General features: G+C 43.0%; 2 protein-coding genes across 3 annotated transcripts in view; one reads left to right on the forward strand and one right to left on the reverse strand.

Moving 5' to 3' along the window:
- Positions 1-695: 695 nt before the first annotated feature.
- On the reverse strand, positions 696-7,243 carry LOC139556685 (all-trans retinoic acid-induced differentiation factor-like). The gene is made up of 7 exons (XM_071370927.1): positions 7,027-7,243; positions 3,526-3,662; positions 3,175-3,243; positions 3,008-3,079; positions 2,763-2,884; positions 1,896-1,996; positions 696-1,671 (listed from the first exon to the last, which is right to left on the reverse strand). Exons 1-7 carry the CDS (start codon positions 7,117-7,119, stop codon positions 1,567-1,569), a joined length of 699 nt encoding a protein of 232 aa, XP_071227028.1. The 5' UTR covers positions 7,120-7,243; the 3' UTR covers positions 696-1,566.
- A 9,638-nt stretch (positions 7,244-16,881) lies between these two features.
- LOC139556684 (sorting nexin-17-like) overlaps positions 16,882-25,538 on the forward strand; it is an 87,501-nt gene continuing 78,844 nt past the window's right edge. For both annotated transcript variants that reach the window (XM_071370925.1, XM_071370926.1), the window contains exon 1: positions 16,882-17,442. In XM_071370925.1, the coding sequence (XP_071227026.1) occupies positions 17,383-17,442 (60 nt within the window). In that variant the 5' untranslated portion in view covers positions 16,882-17,382. The remainder of the gene's footprint in view (positions 17,443-25,538) is intronic.

The following is a 25,538-nucleotide window of genomic DNA, read 5'->3' on the forward strand; positions in this document are numbered from 1 at the left end:
TTGATCAGTTTATCATGTTTATACTGAATTAAAATATAAACGCAACAATTTCAAAGATTTCACTGAGTTACAGTTCATATAAGGAAATCGGTCAATTGAAGTAAATGAATTAGACCCTAATCTATGAATTTCACATGACTGAGCAGGGGCGCAGCCATGCAGCCAATCAGAATACATTTTTCACCACAAAAAGGCTTTAATACAGACAGAAATACTCCTGTTTCATCAACTATCCGGGTAGCTGGTCTCAGACAATCCCACAGGTGAAGAAGCCGGATGTGGAGGTCCTGGGATGGCGTGGTGACACGTGGTCTGTGGTTGTGAGACCGGTTGGACGTACTGCCAACTTCTCTAAAATGACGTTGGAGGCGGCTTATGGTAGAGAAATTATCATTAAATTCTCTGGCAACAGCTCTGGTGGACATTCCTGCAGTCAGCATGCCAATTGCACGCTCCCTCAAAACTTGAGACATCTGTGGCATTGTGTTGTGTGACAAAACTGCATATTTGAGTGGCCTTTTATTTTCCCCAGCACAAGGTGCACCTGTGTAATGATCATGCTGTTTAATCAGCTTCTTGATATGCCACACCTGTCAGGTGGATGGATTATATTGGCAAAGGAGAAATGCTCACTAACAGGGATGTAAACAAATTTGTGCACAACATTTGAGAGAAATAAGCTTTTTGTGCGTATGGACATTTCTGGGATCTTTTATTTCAGCTCATGAAACATGGGACCAACACTTTACATGTTCACGTTTATATTTTTGTTCAATAGACAGTATATTGTCAGTATATCATATCTATATTGTCAGTATATAATATCTTCTTTAATCCAAGATGAAATACAAAATGCAAACAACAGCAATAATGTATTATAAGAACAATCTGTACATACAACAATTCAACATTTGCAGTACTCTCTGCAAACAATGTGTTTGTCTCCCTATAATGTATATAATCAACCGATATCTTGATATATCAGTTTTCCCAAAAATGAGGGGGGGGGGGGGCTAATGCAACGTTATACTAGGGCCGGTTTCCCAGACACAGATTAACCGTAGTTCTGGACTAAAAACATGCTCGACGGAGAATCTCTATTGAAATAAATGTTTTGGTGCTGTACGAGGCTTAGTCTATGTCCGGGAAACTGGCCCCAAGCATCTTAGTAAACTTTTTATAAACATGATTTGGCACATATACTGTAGGCCATAATAAAGTGATGGTCATGTATTGTCTTGCATCACAATCTCTTAGATTTCATGTTGATCTAGACAAATGGCTGCAAGGTTTTTTTTTGAAGGCTACAACAATTGCAACATCTGTGGCGATAAAAACAAAGATTTTAACAACCCCATCAAAACAGATGATTAAAATTATAAAGGTCCAGAGCAATGATACAACCGTCTCCATTAGAATACACTTGACTGTCCACGCTAAAGTCAGTTTTAAAATGTTCACATATTTTCCCCCTTGTCTCTTCATGTCAGAATCACTGGGAAAACAAGTGTTTTCCAACCATAGAGTCCCAGGGCCAGGCCTCAGACCAGAGGAGTGGGTAGAACCTCAGACAGATTTGACCTTGCGTCTCTGGGTGACCCATAGCAGGATGGAGACCAGGACTGTAGAGGCCCCTAGAAGCCCGAACACCTGGATTATAGGGAACTTCCCCTGTCAACAACAGAGACGGACAACAACAATGTGACTCAGTGTTACCATAGCACATACGCCACAATGGGGTTTTGTTTGAAAGGCTGTGAATTAACGCGGCAATTAACGCTCATTCCGTCTTCAACAATCAGAGATTGGATATGAATGAATGTTGTTGATGATAAAAGTTAAAGCCATTGTCTTGACAATAACTAGTACATGGATGATGTGGTGTACTAACAGACCTCTCGAAGACACTTGTATCCATGGAAGTCGTCCACACAGCTACACTCAAAGAAGCCCGGCCCGTACGCTGCACAGAGGGAGTTCTCAGGGCAATTCAACGCTGTAGAAGGGGGTGAAAAGGGGAATACCTAGTCAGTTGTACAACTGAATGCATTCAACTGAAATGTGTCTTAAGCATTTAACCCGACCCTTCTGAGTTAGAGAGATGCAGGGGGGGGGGGGGGGGGGGGCTGCCTTAATCGACATCCACGTCTTCGGCGCCCGGGGAACATTGGGTTAAATGCCTTGCTCAGAAGCAATGTTATGTGGGAAAAGCATAGTCTCTATGATACTTTATTAACAGATATTATGTCGGTAACGATCCACAATGCCAACTATAATATTGATGCCAGATCACTGTATTCAGAATCACAGCTAAGTTGACGCGGACATTTTAATTTCCCAACGTGAGTTTAAAAGGGGGGAATCTGTAATTGGCACATACATTTTTGGACTTCTTAAATTAATGACATACAGCACACTGATTATTGAAGAATATAACTTATAAAATGCCTCATTAGCTTTGTTCAACTTTGGCCGTCATTAGAACAAAATATATGTTTTTTTTCTTTTTCTCCAATGATAGTAAACAAAGTTATTGCAAAGAAACACTGTATTGCCTCAAAATGTGGTTAAAACTATAATTTGATATCGATTGTGTATGAATTTGAGAGTGGTTCCATTTCCCCACAGCCCCATCTTTCTATTTACCAAAACAGTGGTGGGGTGCTCACTTTGTTTTTGTCTTTTCAACTACTAGGCTACTTCTTTATTAAACACAACAACAAGGATCATGCAACAAAAACAAAACCTTGACAGAGACTTACACAGATGTCCAGTCTGGTTGCAGATGTCCTTCTGTCCTTCACAGTGACGTGTCTCCCCTTTGACCTCCACTTTATTCCATGATGCATTGCCTCCTGGACAGGCCAGGTTGACAGGCAGAATCCTTACAGAAAGGATATAGGCTCATTAAAATGTGTGAATTCTATTCTAATAAGGAACTGATTGGACATTAAAATGTGCATTGCAAGGTTGGACTTGGTAACACAGCTCAGTGAGTTGTACTTACAGGTTATCCAGCTGGATGAAGCCTTGAAACAGTGAATTGTTCAGTTGAACTATGGGGTTCAGTGAGATATCTCTGTGGAAGAAGAGAGAAAGTACCACAGGCTATATAAAAACATGAACAAACTGATCATGTTTGTAGCCTAAATGTAAACGGTCTGTTTAACATACATCATTGCAGCTGTTGATGCCTCTTGAAGGTCCTCGACATGACTTAGAGAACAATTTGATAGGTCCAACCTGAGTGAGAAAACAGAGTGGGATAAATAACGTTTTTAGGGGAAATAAACAACATAATGTAAGATAATGACAATAAGACATTGGCTACAAGACAAGTAATCAGTTGGTATATTTTACTAAACAGTTGTTACATGTTATTATAGTTGTTGAATGTTGCTAAATGTGTTATTACATCATTACATCAAGTGAATAATCATTGAGTATTTTGTCCTATGGGCAATTCACTGGAACTGCCAAAGGTTACAAAACAAAGCCTGGTGTTGTCAAAGCACAATTTCCTACCCGATGACGTAGTCAGCATTGCTGGTGTTTTCTTTTCGCAGCAGGCAGCAGCATCCGTCAATCAAGCCCGCAGATGCGGAACAGAACCGGCCCAGCGCGGTGCTATTCTGCACTGTTCCGTTGCAGAGGTGGCATATCTGTTTGTTCCGCAGAAATTCACAATATAGAGAAATTCACAACGCCTTTATCAACATCAACAACTGATTAAGAAAAAAAAACAATTTCAAGCAACAAATCTCTGTCAATGTAGCAGGCAGGCTAGCAGCAGACAGTTATTTATACCCCGTTTACATCGTAACGTATTTCATTACGCCGTAGGTCATCTTCACGGAGTCCTGCAACCGCTTCTGAACCGACACGTGTAGTGTTTGTAACGCAATATGGAGGAGATGCTGTGTTTTTTATTTAACTAGGCAGGTCAGTTAAGAACAGATTCTTATTTACAATGACAGCCTAGGAACAGTGGGTTAACTGCGTTGTTCAGGGGCAGAACGACAGATTTTTACCTTGTCAGCTCGGGGATTTGATCCACCAACCTTTCGGTTAATGGCCCAACACTCTAACCACTAGGCTCCCGGTCGCCCCCGTGTCTCGTTAGAGATCGCATTTATTTTGGGACATTGCAAAATGACCTTTTCATTCAAGATAGGATACATATATTGTTTCAGGTGATAATAAAACATGTTTTGTTTAGTTACATTTTCCTCAACTTGTTTCTCTAACTTTATAGCAAGTCAAGCTAGCTTGCACTGCAGAGCAGCTAGCTAGCTTAAAGCTAAGCTAGGTTGAAGTTACCACTGTAGCTAGCTAAAAGCTAGGCTAGGTTGAAAGTACCACTGTAGCTAGCTAAAAGCTAGGCTAAGTTGAAGGTACCACTGTAGCTAGCTAAAGGCTAGGTTGAAGGTACCACTGTAGTTAGCTAAAAGCTAGGCTAGGTTGAAGGTACCACTGTAGCTAGCTAAAATCTAGGCTAGGTTGAAGGTACCACTGTAGCTAGCTAAAAGCTAGGCTAGGTTGAAGGTACCACTGTAGCTAGCTAAAAGCTAGGCTAGGTTGAAAGTGCCAATGTAGCTAGTGACCTCCACCTAATAATTAAAACAAACGCCATTACCATCACCAACGGAAGGCAACATTAAATTGGCTTAACAGCCTATGTGTATTATTTAACATTACCAGTAGTGGTGTGTGGGTAAAATCACTGGGGAAGCCCAGCCAGAATATTTATTGATTTATAACCATGGAGAGTTACTGCAAGTCGCAAAGAAAACTGGAGCTGCCTCCACTATTCCAGCACCATTTCAACATCATCAAATCACTTACGCTTAGTCTAATACATTGACAACTAAAAAGATACTGAAAACAATTTAGTCCAATCATCATAAGCTAAATACGATGTGGCTGTCCATGGTTCTGATTTCTGTGTGTGGTGTGGTGTGCAAATAAAAGAACATGTTGACTCACATCTACTTGTAGAGAAATGCCATCCTCCTCACTTTCATGTTGACCAAACGGTCTATGACTGTCATACATTACATTTTATTATAGTATTTGTTGTCCCTGGCTACCTGGCTAAAATGCTTGCTCGCTAGCCTAACTTCCATTCATGGGCAACGTTAGCTAGTTAACATTAGCCTTCTACATCTAGCTACATATTGAACTTCCATCCTCTCAGGCCAGGGGCACAATGTATGAATTAATGGTTGGATCAGAATTGCCATTATAATCATTGGCCAATACGGAGAATTAGGTAAAACCACAAGTCAAAGTCCCTTTCTCCATCCATGGCTAATTTAGAAAAGGGACAATTTTAGCTCGCTAACTAGCCACCGGATGACAATAACACAATGAGATGCAACAATTTAAGTTGTTTCTGTCAATGACGTATGAATGGGATCTGATAGGAGTGAAGCCAAATCCAAACTGGCTTCCCTTGACACATTTTTTGGGGGGGGTGTGTCACGACCATTCACAGTTGAGCTCACTCACTTTAGCTCAACGCTGATTGGCTATTTTATACCTTTTTTTTAATCAAGGGAGGCGAAATACTCACTGGCTTCCCTTGCATTCAATTATCGGGGGCGGCAAACAATGTCATACTTTTTTAGGCCAGACAGCATCGAATAGATGGCCTACACATACAGAGACAGAGGGGCGCTGTTTCGCTCGGTTTCTTCGGTAAGATACATTCACCCTCTTGGATATTGAAGGAAAATTATGAAACATAGAGACAAACGATAAATTATTTAGTTTTTTCTTGGTGAATTTTTTGGGGAAGCCTGGATTCACTTGGCATCATTGAATACACGTCACTGAACATAACTATTCAAATAGTACTTATAGGAATTCGTTATGGTTTTCAAGGTGCTAGATATCCCATAAAGCCACCACCAAAACCACATATTTTCATCTAGTTCTTCTACTGAAGATTACGTAAAGTTTTTAAAATGTCAATGTATGTGGCATCCGCATCACAACGGAGCCTTCGACTGCAATGGGGCGTTGCGATTCCACTCCGTTGTGGACGTCCCCATTGAAATTAATTTCATCCGGCATAACATGCTAATGTGAACAAGGCGCCGGATATCATGCATTTCAATGGGGACGTCCACAACGGAGTGGAATCACACCGCCCAGTTGTGGTTGAAAGATCTGTGTGCGAGATGGATGCCACTTTACGACATCTTCAGTCCAGACAGTCCGTAGAAGAACAGGAGGTTACCAAACTACAGAAGATGAAAATATGTGGTTTTCGGTGTTGGCTTTATGGGATAGCTAGTAACTTGTAAACAATTACCCATTCATATAAGTACCATTTTAATAGTCATGTTAAATAATACACATTGGCTGTTAAGCCAATTTGATTATATTACTTTTGCCTCCAGTTTTAGTTTATTGTGACCCTAATGTCGTTTGTTTTTATGATATTTATTAGGCGGAGGTCGCTAACGTTAGCTACAGTGGTATTTTCAACTTAGCGTAGCTTTTAGCTCTGCACTGTAAGCTAGCTTGACTTGCTATAAAGTTAGAGAAACAAGTTGAGAAAAAAGTAACTAAAACAAAACATGTTATATTATCACCGGAAACAATATATTTATCCTGTCTTGAAAGAAAAGGTCATATTTTGCAATCTCCCAAACTAAATGCGATCTATGCCTAGAGACCGGCTCTTCTCCATATTGCCGTTACAAACACTGCAGATGTCCATTCCCTAGTGGGGCAAGACCCCGTGAAGATGACGTAGCGCCCAATGAAACAGGTCAAGATGTAAATTACAATAACAACAATGAGTGTAGCCAAGTAGAATGGTAGTTACAATGTAACAATACAATGTAACACATCCGAGTGTATAAACAATGTAACAACTATACTCTTGAGTGTAGCAGCCGTTGCAATGTAACAACACTTCTGAGTGCTGCCTACTAGCAGCAGTTACAATGTAAATAACAGGTTATGGCGCTGCGCAGCATTCCTGTATAGCATAGAGCTGAAGCAGACCCTTACCTGTAACTCAGTCAGTTGATAACCCCCATATAAATATAAATGAATGATTAATAAGACCACTGCTGCATTCTGCTGGCTGGATCCAGCTGTCATTTTTGAACGCGATAGTCATATGATCTATACAAGATAAACATGTGACTGTAAGCGACTAAAATCACGGACGCTTCCTTAATACACTCGCGTGTTTCCTTGTTTCGTTTCCTTTGTATCATTGTCTGATCTCTACAAGACCTGGATTGGTTAAATCACAGTATGGTAACGTGGGGACATCCGGTATTGCTAGTTCTATTATCAGGTTATCAGTCTTTTCACATGAACGAATAATCAATAAGACTGAGACGATAAAAAAATAAAGAAAACCAATCCGTGTGTGTTTGAAAGCAGCCAGTGCTTCATAGCGTTACAAATTGTCCGACCTTTTTGCAGAGCCCAGCCTATAAACAGGATCTCATATCCAAAATATTTGTACACCAATACAATATACACGGGGTGTTGCATTATTCATTATTCATTAACCATGTTTCTTTGTTTCTTGCCTTCAAAACAAAGAAAATGGACAGGCCTGCATGGCCAAAATACCTAATTTCATAATTTTTTAAACAATTTAATCTAAAATAATTTTGTTATTAAGAAAACATTTCAATTGATTTTGGAAGCTGCCAGATGATTGTTCTCAAATTCACCGTCATCTGACCATCCCGACACTCTGAAATATACCATTACAGTAGAGGGGTCAGAAAACGATGAAGAAATAATTTACGTAAGTGATTTGCAGCTGTTGTTAGAAAACATAATATATAGCCTATGTTATGTATGTCTTGCCTACAGATTAAAATACATGTATATTATTCGTGGAAATTCCTTTTAAAAAATTGGCACATTGTTGTTTTGTAATGTCTAAAAAAAAATGTGGTCCCCTCTACCAAAAAATGGTTTGGACCAGCGGACTGTCGCAACGCTTCTTGAAGAGCGATTTGATACATATTGGTTACATTATTGCTTAACGGCTACAATGTAGTCCGTTTTCTTGGGATTTGTATCACATTTGGTCTGTTTCCTGAACTGCTTGCTCGCCAACCAATGAAACCAATGAACCAATGAAACCTATGAACCAATGAAACCTAAACCTGATAACTTCAAGACGCAGAAAGAGGCAACAAATGTAACACATCAGTGCTTGTTTTCACTCTCTCAATCATACCAGTGTGTTGAGAACATTGCCGTGAGCAACAATAGTGGAATCGGCGGTTCGCCTTCAAAATAAAAGTCCCCCATTGAAACTGACGCAAACGGATAAAAATAGTGGTATCATGCCACAATTGGACTAGATCATGCTAAAACAAGCGTTGAATGTTGTTATATACACTGCTCAAAAAAATAAAGGGAACACTTACACAATGTAACTCCAAGTCAATCACACTTCTGTGAAATCAAACTGTCCACTTAGGAAGCAACACTGATTGACAATAAATTTCACATGCTGTTGTGCAAATGGAATAGACAAAAGGTGGAAATTATAGGCAATTAGCAAGACACCCCCAATAAAGGAGTGGTTCTGCAGGTGGTGACCACAGACCACTTCTCAGTTCCTATGCTTCCTGGCTGATGTTTTGGTCACTTTTGAATGCTGGCGGTGCTTTCACTCTAGTGGTAGCATGAGACGGAGTCTACAACCCACACAAGTGGCTCAGGTAGTGCAGCTCATCCAGGATGGCACATCAATGCGAGCTGTGGCAAGAAGGTTTGCTGTGTCTGTCAGCGTAGTGTCCAGAGCATGGAGGCGCTACCAGGAGACAGGCCAGTACATCAGGAGACGTGGAGGAGGCCGTAGGAGGGCAACAACCCAGCAGCAGGACCGCTACCTCCGCCTTTGTGCAAGGAGGAGCACTGCCAGAGCCCTGCAAAATGACCTCCAGCAGGCCACAAATGTGCATGTGTCTGCTCAAACGGTCAGAAACAGACTCCATGAGGGTGGAGCAAATTCTCTAAAACGACGTTGGAGGCGGCTTATGGTGGAGAAATGAACATTCAATTCTCTGGCAACAGCTCTGGTGAACATTCCTGCATTCAGCATGCCAATTGGATGCTCCCTCAAACCTTGAGACATAAATGGCTGTGTGACAAAACTGCACATTTTAGAGTGGCCTTTTATTGCCCCCTGCACAAGGTGCACCTGCGCAATTTATTATTATTATTTTCTTACCTTTATATAACTTGGCAAGTCAGTTAAGAACAAATTCTTATTTACAATGATGGCCTACCCTGGCCAAACCCCAACCCGGACGACACTGGGCCAATTGTGTGCCGCTCTATCGGACTCCCAATCACGTCCGGTTGTGTTACAGCCTGGAATCAAACCAGGGTCTGTAGTGACACCTCTAGCACTGAGATGATAGAGGCTGTGCCACTGGGGAGACCCAATTGACTGATTTCCTTATATGAACTGTGTGGTAAACCGCGAGGTGTTGGATTGAGCGTGCAGAGATTGACACAGAGACATGGAGGCTTTAGTCCGCAAAAACAACTTCACTAAAACAGAAATTAAATATAACAAAGAAAATCACTTCGGTTTGCCTCGGTCCTTCTTCTCTACTGTGACTTGGTGTCGGTCTCTCCCCGTTCTCCTTTTATTTGGCCTCCACGGCTGGTTGGCACTTTCCTCTAATTACCTCCACTTAGAGCTGTCCATGTCGGGGTGCCCAGCTCCCGTATTCCCAGCAGAGGGAGCCAACGTCGCCTCACGTACCTCCCCTTTATTACCCAGACCTCCTGTGATACCACAACTGTAACTCAGTAAAACCTTTGAAGTTGTTGCATGTTGCGTTTATATTTTTGTTCAGTATAGTTTTATTAATCAAAATAAAATTAGGCGTGTTGAAAGGTGTAGCCTGGACTCCAACTTGCAGACTGAAGTAGAACAGTAAAGTTATTTTTAAGCTGAGTTTTATTCATAATGAAAATATATTTCACTGCCTGTAAATGTAAAAATGACTGTATGGATCAGTTGAGGCAACAGCTTGTTTTTGGAAACGTACCAACATTTCCAATAGCTACACTCACTGAATACTGGAGGGATTCTAGATCTTTCTGTGCATCAGGTTTATTAAACTGGGCCTCCGGTTTTATGCTTCTTGCATGGGTTGTTATTCAGGGAAACTATTTTGGATTTCTTAGCAGATGGACCTTGAGAAGACCTACGGGGGAGCTTAGGTGGCCGGTTTGTTTTCTGCCATGTTTCTGCCATGTTTCTGCCATGTTTCTACCATGTTTTTGCCATGTTTCTGCTATGTTTCTACCATGTTTCGGCCATGTTTCGACCATGTTTCTGCCATGTTTCTACCATGTTTCTGCTATGTTTCTACCATGTTTCTACCATGTTTCTACCATGTTTCAGCCATGTTTCGACCATGTTTCGACCATGTTTCTGCCATGTTTCTGCCATGTTTCTACCATGTTTCTGCCATGTTTTTGCCATGTTTCTGCCATGTTTCGACCATGTTTCTGCCATGTTTCTGCTATGTTTCTACCATGTTTCGGCCATGTTTCTGCCATGTTTCGGCCATGTTTCGGACATGTTTCGACCATGTTTCGGCCATGTTTCTGCCATGTGTCTACCATGTTTCTGCCATGTTTCTACCATGTTTCTACCATGTTTCGGCCATGTTTCTACCATGTTTCTGCTATGTTTCTACCATGTTTCGGCCATGTTTCGGCCATGTTTCGGCCATGTTTCTACCATGTTTCGGCCATGTTTCGACCATGTTTCTACCATGTTTCTGCCATGTTTCCGCCATGTTTCCGCCATGTTTCCGCCATGTTTCTACCATGTTTCTGCCATGTTTCTACCATGTTTCCACCATGTTTCTACCATGTTTCGGCCATGTTTCTGCCATGTTTCTGCCATGTTTCTACCATGTTTCTGCCATGTTTATACCATGTTTCTGCCATGTTTCTGCCATGTTTCTACCATGTTTCCACCATGTTTCTACCATGTTTCTACCATGTTTCTGCCATGTTTCTACCATGTTTCTACCATGTTTCTGCCATGTTTCTACCATGTTTCTGCCATGTTTCTACCATGTTTCTGCCATGTTTCTACCATGTTTCTGCCATGTTTCTACCATGTTTCTGCCATGTTTCTACTATGTTTCCGCCATGTTTCCGCCATGTTTCTATGGGTTGTGGCTGTGTCAATTCTTTTTTTGATAGCTTCTTCTGGATTTTTATACAGAGGACTCTCTCATAAACTATAATCAAAGGGTGCAATTTAGTTATACACTCATCTGATCTATGTTTTTTATATTCAAAGTATAACATTTTAGTATTTTTAAACATAGCCTCACTCACTGCTGTGCTTTTTTGATTCTGACTTTATTTTGTAGGATACTGATGAGAATCTCTGTAAATGTCCTGTCATAAAGTCAAACCAGATTGGGATTACAGGAAGGAAATTAGTTTATAAACTTTTGTCCATAGTACTGTTTTTTTTTATCAGCGCAATGGACAATATCTTCGAGGGCCTGCTTCCTGATTTTTTTCAAACCACTCACTGAAAGGTGATTTAGCTTTTTCCTCGAGTGCTTCTTTCCCAAAGTCCTCCTCAGAGTTATCAGACTCCAAAACATCCACGTTGTCTTGTTTTTCCTCTGGAACAGAGTTCAATTTGTCTATTTAACTCTGTAGTTTATCTAAGCTGACCTTCACCAATATTGAGTTACTTTATGCTACCTAACAGCTATGCAAATATCATACACAATGGATTTAATGTAATCTTGACTTGGTAGAGTTCAACAGTAAACTGAAAATGTACTTGCCCATCTTATACCTCTCATCCTTACCTCTGTACTGGGACTTACAAAGTCCACTAGCCTGCCGTATTAAATGACTTGTACAGACCTCTAGATCTCTTTAAATGGCCACTACAGTAACTATTTTCCAACAGTGCTGCAATTATGTCTTCATAGTGTCCCTATTAAAGACTTTCATACCTGCTATGGATCTATCACTAGTACAGGCAATGTGTTGCAGGGAAACAGCGTCTCTTTCCAGGGTCTCTTTCTATTGCATTCAGAAATTACTCAACCGTGTGTGTGTGTGTGTGTGTGTGTGTGTGTGTGTTCCTCAGTCAGCATAAATACCACAGGAATACAATATATTGGGGTTTTAGATGAAGTAGAAACTGCAATTTCATAAAGCGAAACATTTTTGTTGTTCACTTTAGGATGTGATTATACCACCCAGGGGCGCAACTTTCACGAGCGATGGGGGTGTCATGTCCCTCCCAAATTCTGAAATTGCATTTTTTGTTTTATCATTGCAATGTGATACAAAAAACAGCAACGGTGTGCTTTAGAACCATGCGTATGCCTCAGAGTGGTTGGCTGGACCACATGGCAGAAACATGGTAGAAGGACCAAAGGCTGTCAGGCTGTGTGAAGGCAAAGCTTCTGGAAGGATGGCTGGACCAGCACAGAAGAGCATAGTTCAGTGTGTATGTGTTACGCTCTTTCACCGAGTTGTAAAAGCAAGCAGAGCAGAAACTGGCTACTCTTTAGTTTACTGATGTACAGTACCAGACAAAAGTTTGGACACATCTACTGATTCCAGGGTTTTTCTTTATTTTTACATCAAAACAATGAAATAACACATTATGGAATCATGTAGTAACCAAAAAAGTGTTAAACAAATCCAAATATATTTTATATTTGAGATTCTTCAAAGTAGCCACCCTCTTGGTATTCTCTCAACCAGCTTCATGAGGTAGTCACCTGGAAGTTAATTTGTGGAAATTCTTTCCTTCTTAATGCGTTTGAGCCAATTAGTTGTGTTGTGACAAGGTAGGGCTGGTATACAGAAGATAGCCCTATTTGGTAAAAGACCAAGTCCATATTACGGCAAGAACAGCTCAAATAAGCAAAGAGAAACGACAGTCCATCATTACTTTAAGACAGGGGTGGGCAACTCCAGTCCTCGGCGGCCTGATTGGTGGCACACTTTTTCTCCATCCCTAGCAAACACAGCTGATTAATGAAATTGCATTCTAAACTGAAGATCATGATTAGGTGATTATTGGTGTGTTAGCTGGGGCTGGGGGTAAAACGGTGACACCAATCAAGCCCTCGAGGACTGGAATTGCCCACCCCTGCTTTAAGACATTAAGGTCAGTCAATGCAGAACATTTTAAGAACTTTGGAAGTTTCTTCAAGTGCCGTCACGAAAACCATCAAGCGCTATGATGAAACTGGCTCTCATGAGGACCGCCACAGATAAGGAATACCCAGAGTTACCTCTGCTGCAGAGGATAAGTTTATTACAGCTACCAGCCTCAAAAATTGCAGCACAAATAAACGCTTCACAGAGCGTTTATTTCAAGTAACAGACACATCTCAACATCAACTGTTCAGAGGAGATTTGGTTGAATCAGGCCTTCATGGTCAAATTGCTGCAAAGAAACCACTACTAAAGGACACCAATAAGAAGAAGAGACTTACTTGGACCAAGAAAAATGACCAATGGACATTAGACTAGTGGAAATCTGTCTTTTGGTCCAAATTTGAGATTTTTTATTCCAATCGCCGTGCCTTTGTGAGACACAGAGTGTGGTTCCCACCGTGAAGCATGGAGGAGAAGGTGAGATGGTGTAGGGGTGCTTTGCTGGTGACACTGTCAGTGATTTATTTACAATTCAAGGCACACTTAACCAGCATGGCTACCACAGCATTCTTCAGCGATACGCCATCCCATCTGGTTTGCGCTTAGTGGGACTTTTTGTTTTTCAACAGGACGTTGACCCAACACACCTCCAGGCTGTGTAAGGGCTATTTGACCAAGAAGGAGAGTGATGGAGTGCTGCCTCAGATGACCTGGCCTCCACAATCACCCGACCTCAACCCAATTGAGATGGTTTGGGAAGAGTCGGACCGCAGAGTGAAGGAAAAGCAATCAACAAGTGCTCAGCATATGTTGGAACTCCTTCAAGACTGTTGGAAAAGCATTCCTCATGAAGCTGGTTGAGAGAATTCCAAGAGTGCGCAAAGCAGTCATCAAGGCAAAGGGTGGCTACTTTGAGGCATCTAAAATCTAAAATACATTTTGATTTCTATAACACTTTTTTGGTTACTACATGATTCCATATGTGTTATTTCATAGTTCTGATGTCTTAACTATTATTCTACAATGTAGACAATAGTAACAAATGAAGCCTTTGAATGAGTAGGTGTGTCTAAATTTTTGGCTGGTACTGTATATTGGTAAAAGTCACCTTGTGAGATGTCCATGGTTATCAACACGTCACACCAGGGTAATTCTACACAAAACACAGCCCTTATTTTTTTCATGGAAAAACGATTGGAACCATTTCCCTGTTTGACCGTCAGGTTTTATGGGTATTATGACACTGTGGGGCTATAATAGTCTCATAGGTGCAACAGTGCATGAGGATGGCCTGGAAATAGCAGATTAAAACCACATAAAAATATGTTGATGTACACTACATGGCCATAAGTCATCGCCTTTAAATTAGTGGATTTGGCTATTTCAGCCACAACTGTTTTTATTTATTTAACCTTCATTTGTACAGGCTTTTCTCATTGAGATAACATCTCTTTTTCAAGAGAGACCTGGTCCAATAGCAGCAGGGGGAACAACGTTTCAGACAAAACAACATACATACACTAACACAACATTACACACAACTATAAACACACATACAGTACAACAATTACATATTACATTAAAAACACAAACATGTTGACTAAAAACAGCTGTCCTTAAGACAATTACACTCTTCTATGATATATACATCGATCAAGTGTTTAAACTCCAACGAAACGTGATCATCACATTTTAAAATGTTCAGGAGAGAATTGAGTAACTAAAACTATTTCTACCATGACCTGTTTTAATTCTTGGTACTGTTAGAAGCAAATCAGAATGGGACCGTAATTGATATTTATTTACCAATCTGACTAAAAAAGAACCGAGATAAAATGGCATTTTACCCAATATGGCCTTATAAATCAGTGTATACCAACCAGTGTTTAAGACTACGCAAGGTCAATGACGACCAGCCAACAGCGCTGTAGAGATCACGATGATGTGTTAGACGCTTTTGATTTGTAATGAACCTGAGGGCTGCATGATACACTGAATAAAGTGCTCTCAGGTTAGTGGTTGAGGCCTGCATATATTTAACATCACTAAAATCTAAAACTGTCAGTAATGTACATCATACCAGCTCCTTCCTGGCCCCCAAAGAATGTGTTTCCCCCAAAGAAAAACAAGCCTTATGCTGACAGGTGTACAAAATGAGCACACAGCCATGCAGTCTCCATAGACAAACATTGGCAGTAGAAAGGCCAGTGCTGAAAAGCTCAGAGAAGTTCAACGTGGCACCACCATAGGATGCCATCTCCCCAACAAGTCAGTTTGTCAAATTCCTGCCCTGCTAGAGCTGCCCCGGCCAACTGTAAGAGCTATTATTGTAAAGTGGAAACGTCTAGGAGCAACAACGGCTCAGACACAAAGTGGTAGGCCACACGAGCTCACAGAACGGGACTGCCGAGTGCTGAAGTGCGTAGCGTGTACAAATCATCTGTACTCGGGTTCCAATACTCAGCCGCACACAAGCCTAAGATCAGCATGCGCAATGCCAAGCGTCATCTGGAGTGGTGTAGAGCTCGCCATCATTGGACTCTGGAGAAGTGGAAACGTATTCTCTGGAGTGATGAATCACGCTTCACCATCTGGCAGTCCAACAGACGAATCTGGGTTTGGCGGATACCAGGAGAACACTACCTGCACAAATGCATAGTGCCAACTGTAAAGTTTAGTGGAGGAGGAATAATGGTCTGGGGCTGTTTTTCATGGTTCGGACCCCTTAGTTCCAGTGAAGGGAAATCTTAACGCTACAACATACAATGACATTCTAGACGATTCTGTGCTTCCAACTTTGTAGCAACAGTTTGGGGAAGGCCTTTTCCTGTTTCAGAATACTAAGGCCCACATGCACAAAGCGAGGTCCATACAGAAAGGGTTTGTCGAGAATGGTGTGGAAGAACTTGACTGGCCTGCACAGAGCCCCGACCTCAACCCCATCTTTGGGATGAATTGGAATGCCGACTGCGAGCCAGGCCTAATCGCCCCACATCAGTGCCCGACCTCACTAATGCTCTTGTGGCTGAATGTTAGCAAGCCCCCACGGCAATGTTCCAACATCTAGTGGAAAGGCTTCCCAGAAGAGTGGAGGCTGTTATAGCAGCAAAGGGGGGGACCAACTCCATATTAATGTCCATGATTTTGGAATGAGATACTTTTGGCCATATAGTGTGTGTCGATTATGTGTATAGAGTACACTTCTGGATAAACAGAATTCAGTTTTTCCTCCAGGTTTTCTTCAAATTTCTGCAATGTTGCCAACTAGCTAGCTTACGGAACAACTTTCCTTCAATCAGAAATCTTGCTGCTGGGAGCCAGCAGACCATTCAAACCATTTTTGCAATACAAAATTCAACAGACCTCTAAGGGAGGCGTGACAGCAAAGTAATAATGGAGGTATGGCAACGCGAGACTACTGAGTAGACTGCCCCATTTCATGCCGACAGTGCGATTTCAACTAATTTGAACTTTTGGGGGGGCAGACTACTCAATTTTTATTAACTAATAATTGTATTTCGTTGAATTTAACCACATTCCAACCTGGTCTATCATTATCTAGTCCAATTATGGCATGTTTCCACTATTTTTATCCGTTTGTATCAGTTTCAATAGGGGACTTTTATTTTGAAGGCGAACCGCCAGTTCCACCTACCGTTGATCACAATAATATTGTTCACGACACACACGCCTCAGCCGTTTATACCATTTAGGGAAGTGACGGGGCTTGTCAGGAGCTAACTGCGCCCTTTCATCCAAAAGTTCTAATGAGAAAGCAAATGAATGGAATCGACGGTACGAATTGAGAACGGATTGTTATAACAGGGCCAACGGTAACGGTGAATGTTTTTGGACCTTCACATACAGTCGACGAATAAATATATGTTTTTTTTTACAGCCAACCATGAATCTGCAATTACCTACATCTGCAACATGGCTGCTAGGAGGACGCTAGTGGGAAAAGTTTATTAAGAGTACTGACGTGGGAGAAGTTTTATACTAATCCAGTCCAGTGCAGCAGACATTGTTGGATAAACAACATTTTTTTTCTATCGCCTCGGATTGAACAAACGAACGGAACACTGGATTACCGAGTAAATGCAGAGGAGTGCAAGACCACTTTCTCAATAGACTTTACCTTCTAGATTTGTGGTGCCCTTTTCATCCAAAATAGTGGTCCTCTCGTCCTGTGGTCCATCTAAAATGCATTTCTCCATTCCGGAAACGGAGGTTCGTTCGGGAGAAAATGGATCAACATACGTGGTCAGTTCCATAAATGTTTTTTGTTTGTCTGTTGCGACAGTTATTTTACTGCAGATTCCTAGCATGTGAAATCCATTCCAGTGATTTAATTATTATTATTATTATTATTTTCAAATCACCCCAACCAGACTCTTGTGATATGATTTTAGAGGTTGGCACAGGTCCCGGGTTACTAGTAAACAATTTGACAGGACTTTCACTGTTTGTCATAATACCTCACAAGGCATTGCCATTTTGTAATACAATGTAAGTTAACCCCTTATTCCTTGGGGATTCATACATGATTGACACTTCCAGGCAATACATTGTGGATCAGTAGGCATCGATCCACATCAATATAAAGTTACCCTGTTTATAAAATCAAGCCTATTCGGACTGCAATATAATTTCCCAATATCCGATAGAAAACCACAGCAATTCCATCATAGGTGATGATTGGACAATAGGTGGCAATGCGTCACACTTCTCACTACAGTCACACTAAGACTACTGTGTCTGAATGCCAGGTATTGCTATCGCAAGATATCCATTTGGCACCGTTTTATAGATCTTATCTTTCAAGGCAAATGTGTTTCAAGTTGTGTTAGTCATATGGAGAGGATACACATGGTCGACACTGTTCAATAAAATGCTTACTTGCAGGTTCCTTCTCCTCAATGCAACGACAATAAGAGATAATACAAGATAAGAATACAAACAGAAAGTAAATGTCTCAGTAGAATAGAACAAACATTTAATATATATATATATTAATATAATACAGGAAGGCACAATTTATTGTCCAATATTTACATGTGTTTTGGTTGAAGATGGGCGGCAAGTGTTTCAATTGTGCAGTATTTAGCAATCACAATAAGAGGTGTGTGTGTGTGTGTGTGTGTGTGTGTGTGTGTGTGTGTGTGTGTGTGTGTGTGTGTGTGTGTGTGTGTGTGTGTGTGTGTGTGTGTGTGTGTGTGTGTGTGTGTGTGTGTGTGTGTGTGTGTGTGTGTGTGTGTGTTAAGGTGCAGAGAGTCAGAGCAGGTGGTCAGTCCAGTTCAAGTGTTCAGCTGTCTAATGGCTTGTAGATAGAAACTGACTCAGAGACAGTTTCTATCAGACCTCTTGGTCTGGTACCGTCTGCCTGACGGTCAGGGGGTGAACAGCTCGTGGCTGAGGTGTGTGGGGTCCTTGATGATGCTGCGGGCCTTCTTCAGGCACTGTTTCAACTAGATGTCCTGGATTGACAGGAGCGTGGTGCCAGTGAGGTACTGGGCTGTCTTCACCACCCGCCGGAGGGCCTTGCGGTTGTGGACGGAGAAATTCTCGTACCAGGCCGTGATGCAACCGGTCAGGATGCTCTCGATGGTGCAGTGGACCTGTATTTGGAGAGGACCCGGGGTGGCATGCCAAATTTCTTCAGCCGCCTTAGGAAGTAGAGACGCTGTTGCTCCCTCTTGACCAGAGTGGTGGTGATGGTCCATGTCAAGTCCTCAGTGACGTGGACGCAGAGGAACTTAAAACTGCTGACGCTCTCCACTGCAGTCCTGTTGATTTGGATCGGGGCGGGTTCCCTCCTCTGCTTCCTGAAGTCAACAATCAACTCCTTACTTTTGCTGACGTTGAGGGAGAGGTTGTTGTCCTGGCAACACGTTGAAGGTGTGTTATGACCAAGTGCTATGTCAGTGCAATGTACTACACTAAGGACTTGGGGTTGTGAAATGTTTTGTTCTTTCAAGTCCTATTTAAACCTAAATATTTTAGTTACACCCAGCCCCCTACAGTACACCCAGCCCCCTACAGTACACCCAGCCCCCTACAGTACACCCAGCCTCCTACAGTACACCCAGCCCCCTACAGTACACCCAGCCTCCTACAGTACACCCAGCCTCCTACAGTACACCCAGCCTCCTACAGTACACCCAGCCCCCTACAGTACACCCATCCCCCTACAGTACACCCATCCCCCTACAGTACACCCATCCCCCTACAGTACACCCAGCCCCCTACAGTACACCCAGCCCCCTACAGTACACCCAGCCTCCTACAGTACACCCAGCCCCCTACAGTACACCCAGCCCCCTACAGTACACCCAGCCACACCCGGTACACCAGGCCCCTACAGTACATCCAGCCTCCTACAGTACACCCAGCCCCCTACAGTACACCCAGCCACACCCGGTACACCCAGCCCCCTACAGTACACCCAGCCCCCTACAGTACACCCAGCCCCCTACAGTACACCCAGCCCCCTACAGTACACCCAGCCACACCCGGTACACCAGGCCCCTACAGTACATCCAGCCTCCTACAGTACACCCAGCCCCCTACAGTACACCCAGCCACACCCGGTACACCCAGCCCCCTACAGTACACCCAGCCCCCTACAGTACACCCAGCCTCCTACAGTACACCCAGCCACACCCGGTACACCCAGCCCCCTACAGTACACCCAGCCCCCTACAGTACACCCAGCCCCCTACAGTACACCCAGCCACACCCGGTACACCCAGCCCCCTACAGTACACCCAGCCCCCTACAGTACACCCAGCCCCCTACAGTACACCCAGCCCCCTACAGTACACCCAGCCCCCTACAGTACACCCAGCCCCCTACAGTACACCCAGCCTCCTACAGTACACCCAGCCCCCTACAGTACACCCAGCCACACCCGGTACACCCAGCCCCCTACAGTACACCCAGCCCCCTACAGTACACCCAGCCCCCTACAGTACACCCAGCCCCCTACAGTACACCCAGCCTCCTACAGTACACCCAGCCTCCTACAGTACACCCAGCCCCCTACAGTACACCCAGCCCCCTACAGTACACCCAGCCTCCTACAGTACACCCAGCCTCCTACAGTACACCCAGCCCCCTACAGTACACCCAGCCCCCTACAGTACACCCAGCCCCCTACAGTACACCCAGCCCCCTACAGTACACCCAGCCCCCTACAGTACACCCAGCCACACCCGGTACACCCAGCCCCCTACAGTACACCCAGCCCCCTACAGTACACCCAGCCCCCTACAGTACACCCAGCCTCCTACAGTACACCCAGCCTCCTACAGTACACCCAGCCTCCTACAGTACACCCAGCCTCCTACAGAACACCCAGCCTCCTACAGTACACCCAGCCTCCTACAGTACACCCAGCCTCCTACAGTACACCCAGCCCCCTACAGTACACCAGGCCACACCCGGTACACCAGGCCACACCCGGTACACCAGGCCACACCCGGTACACCAGGCCACACCCGGTACACCAGGCCACACCCGGTACACCCAGCCCCACACAGTCTATGCTCACTCATCTAGAATGATGTAAAAATGCTCAGTGCTGCTGGACAAAGTATAGCTTAGCTTGGTTATGAAGCCCTGATATGGCCCTGTGAGCTCCTTGCTTGACCTCATAGTACAATGTCACTTTGTTTTAAAGCAGATTAGGTGAGCGGTTAAATCCCCTCTCTTGGATCTGAGGTTTTTCACCAAAATATGACAATCAGACCTGTTTTACAACTTTAAGAGCATAACCAGCTGGGAAGTGGTAGGCCACCCAAGCTCACAGAACAGGACCGCCGAGTGCTGAAGCACGTAGAGCATAAAAGTCCTCTGTCCTCGGTTGCAACACTCACTACCGAGTTCCAAACTACCTCTGGAAGCAACGTTAGCACAATAACATTTCGTCTGGAGCGTCATGAAATGGGTTTCCATGACCGAGCAGCAGCACACAAGCCTAAGATCCACATGCGCGATGCCAAGTGCCGGCTGGAGTTGGACTCTGGAGTAGTGGAAACGTGTTCTCTGGAGTGATGAATCGCGCTTCACCATCTGGCAGTCCGATGGCCGAATTTGGATTTGGCAGATACCAGGAGAATGCTACCTGCCCGACTGCATGGTGCAACTGTAAAGTTTGGTGGAGGAGGAATAATGGTCTGGGACTGTTTTTCATGGTTCCGGCTAGGCCTCTTAGTTCCAGTGAAGGGAAATCTTAACGCTACAGCATACAATGACATTCTAGATGATTCTGTGCTTCCAACTTTGTGGCAACAGTTTGTTGAAGGCCCTTTCCTGTTTCAGCATTACTTATACCTCTGTGCACAAAGCAAGGTTAGTACATAAATGTGTTTGTCGAGATCGGTGTGGAAGAACTTGACTGTCCTGCACAGAGCCCTGACCTCAACCCCATCGAACACTTTTGGGATGAATTGGAACGCCAACTGCGAGCCAGGCCTAATCGCCCAACATCAGTGCCTGACCTCACTAATGCTCTTGAGGCTGAATGGAAGAAAGTCCCCTCAGTAATGTTACAACATCTAGTGGAAAGTCTTCCCAGAAGAGTGGAGGCTGTTATAGCAGCAAAGGGAGGGGACCAACTCCATATTAATGCCCATGATTTTGGAATGAGATGTTCAATGAGCAGGTGTCCACATACTTTTTGTAATGTAGGGTATATTTATATTCCGGACATCGCTCGTACTGTTATTTCTTCATTCTTTTTATTTTGGGGGATTTGTCTGTGTATTGCTAGATATGAATACTGGAGCTAGAAAAACAAGTATTTTGCTGCACCTGCAATAACATCTGCAAAAAATACTGTGTGTACACGTCAAATGCAATTTGATTTGATTTTGAGTGACTGTCTCTACACAAGTCCGTATCAAACACAGGCTCAGATGTAGCCTGCAGCAAAATGTGCCAGTGTCTTGCTGTCTGTCTCATTGGCTGAGGAGAGTAGTAGAGGTCACTCAATGACTCCTGCAGCCAATGAGACGTACAGTGTAAGTACACTTTAATATCTACAGTGCATTCGGGAAAGTATTCAGACCCCTTGACTTTTTCCACATTTTGTTACTTAACAGCTTTATTCTAAAATTGATTAAATATAAAATGTTCCTCATTGTTCTACACACAATACCCCATAATGACAAAGCGAAAACAGGTTTTGAGAGATTTTTGCAAATCTTTAAAAAAGTTTTTAAAAAATAAATAAAATAAAAATGTATTTACATAAGTATTCAGACCCTTATGCTATGAGACTCGACATTGAGCTCCGGTCATCCTGTTTCCATTGATCATCCTTGATGTTTCTACAACTTGATTGGATTCCACCTGTGGTAAATTCAATTGATTGGACATGATTTGGAAAGGCATGCAACTGTCTATGTAAGGTCCCACAGATGACAGTGCATGTCAGATTAACAACCAAGCCATGAGGTTGAAGGAATTATCCGTAGAGCTCCAAGATGGCATTATGTCGACACAGATCTGGGGAAGGGTACCAAAAAAATTCTGCAGCATTGAAAGTCCCCAATAACACAGTGGCCTCCATCATTCTTAAATGGATGAAGTCTGGAACCACCAAGACTCTTCCTAGAGCTGGCCTCCAGGCCAAACTGAGCAGTCGTGGGAGAAGAACCCAGTGGTCACTCTGACAGAGTTCCTCTGTGAAGATGGTTGTCCTTCTGGAAGGTTCTCCCATCTCTGCAGCACTCCACCAATTAGGACTTTATGGAGTCGCCAGACCGAAGCCACTCCTCTGTAAAACGTGTGGAGATGTTTTCAGTGGCAGGGACTGGGAGACTAGTTAGGATCGAGGCAAAGATGAACAGAGCAAAATACACAGATCCTTGATGAAAAGCTGCTCCAGAGCGCTCAGGACACCTTCCAACAGGACAACGACCCTAAGCACACAGCCAAGACAACGCAGGAGTGGCTTCGGGACTAGTCTCTGAATGTCCTTGAGTGGCCCAGCCAGAGCCCCGACTTGAACCTGATCGAACATCTCTGGAGAGACCTGGAAATAGCTGTGCAGCGACGCTCCCCATCCAACCTGACAGAGCTTGAGAGGATCTACAGAAAAGGGGAGAAACTCCCCAAATACAGGTGTGACAAGCTAGGAGCGTCATACCAAAGAAGACTTGAGGCTGTAATTGCTGCCAAAGGTGCTTCAACAAAGTACTGAGTAAAGGGTCTGAATACTTATGTAAATCTGATATTTCATTATTTTTATATATATGTGTTTGCAAAAATGTCTAAAAACCAGTTTTTGCTTTGTCATTGTGGAGTATTGTGTGTAGATTGGTGGTGTGGGGGGGACGGACGAATTAATCAATTTTAGAATAAGACTGTAATGAAACAAAAAAGTCAAGGTGTCTGAATACTTTCCCAATGCACTGTAGATATTATAGACTGGTTTCAACCATTAATCATGAGTGAGTAGTGTAGCGGTAGAGAGGGGCACAGTACAGGAAATGGACTAACTGAGTTCTTACCAGCACCTCAAGGGAAGGAAGTGTGTTTTTAATTTTTTAAATAATATATATATTTTCTAGAATGGGTACTTTCCTATCGTGTGTATTTGAGTGGAGCGGGGGATTAGTGGTGGAGAATGCAGGCAGGATCTGGGAGGGGGGGGGGGGGGGTGTTAAAATACTAATCTGTCTGTCGTACTGTAACTGTTTCCTTTATAAAGAGGCCATAATCTGAGTACAGTGAGTTTTGTGTCACTGTGAGTGTGACCTGACTTGGCCGGTTCAGCAGGACAGAACCAGGATAAGGAAAGAGGCATTTAATAATGAGTGAGGACCATCCTGAACATTTTTATAAATAACCGTCCCAATTGTTTCAATAGGCCTACATTCATTTTTTGGAATTTGTATTTGTTTATTAAACTTTGTTTTTCCTGTATATAAACATGACCTCACAGCGGGTGTGTCTACTAATGATTAAAAGCTGTTGTTTTGGTAACTTAGTCTGCCTATTAAACATTCTACAGCTCAAACTCTTTCCAACAGAACGGTGTAGAGCACTTCAGTAAGAAATAAACACGAGTGGACTTTCTTTTATATCACGCACATTTTCATTGCTTGCTAGTAAATACAGTTGAAGTTGGAAGTTTACATACACTTAGGTTGGAGTAATTTTACAACTTGTTTTTCAACCACTCCACAAATTTCTTGTTAACAATCTATAGTTTTGGCAAGTCGGTTAGGACATCTACTTTGTGCATGACACAAGTAATTTTTCCAACAATTGTTTACAGACAGATTATTTCACTTATAATTCACTGTATCACAATTCCAGTGGGTCAGAAGTTTACATACACTAAGGTGACTGTGCCTTTAAACAGCTTGGAAAATTCCAGAAAATGATGTCATGGCTTTAGAAGCTTCTGATAGGCTAATTGACAACATTTGAGTCAATTGAAGGTGTACCTGTGGATGTATTTCAAGGCCTACCTTCTAACTCAGTGCCTCTTTGTTTGACAACATGGGAAAATCAAAAGAAATCAGCCAAGACCTCAGAAAAAAAATGGTAGACCTTCACAAGTCTGGTTCATCCTTGGGAGCAATTTCCAAACGCCTGAAGGTACCACGTTCATCTGTACAAACACTAGTACGCAAGTACAAACACCATGGGACCACACAGCCGTCATACAGCTCAGGAAGGAGACACGTTCTGTCTCCTAGAGATGAATGTACTTTGGTGCGAAAAGTGCAAATCAATCCCAGAACAACAGCAAAGGACCTTGTGAAGATGCTGGAGGAAACGGGTACAAAAGTATCTATATCCACAGTAAAACGAGTCCTATATCGACATAACCTGAAAGGCTGCTCAGCAAGGAAGAAGCCACTGCTCCAAAACCGCCATAAAAAAGCCAGACTACGGTTTGCAACTGCACATCGTACATTTTGATCGTACATTTTGGAGAAATGTCCTCTGGTCTGATGAAACAAAAATAGAACTGTTTGGCCATAATGACCATCGTTATGTTTGGAGGACAAAGGGGGAGGCTTGCAAGCCGAAGAACACCATCCCAACTGTGAAGCACGGGGGTAGCAGCATCATGTTGTGGGGGTGCTTTGCTGCAGGAGGGACTGGTGCACTTCACAAAATAGATGGCATCATGAGGAAGGGAAATTATGTGGATATATTGAAGCAACATCTCAAGACATCAGTCAGGAAGTTAAAGCTTGGTCGCAAATGGGTCTTCCAAATGGACACTGACCCCAAGCATACTTCCAAAGTTGTGGCAAAATGGCTTAAGGACAACAAAGTCAAGGTATTGGAGTGGCCATCACAAAGCCCTGACCTCAATCCTATAGAAAATGTGT

Source organism: Salvelinus alpinus, chromosome 27 (assembly GCF_045679555.1).
Source record: "Salvelinus alpinus chromosome 27, SLU_Salpinus.1, whole genome shotgun sequence".
In the NCBI taxonomy this organism is placed as follows: Eukaryota; Metazoa; Chordata; class Actinopteri; order Salmoniformes; family Salmonidae; genus Salvelinus; species Salvelinus alpinus.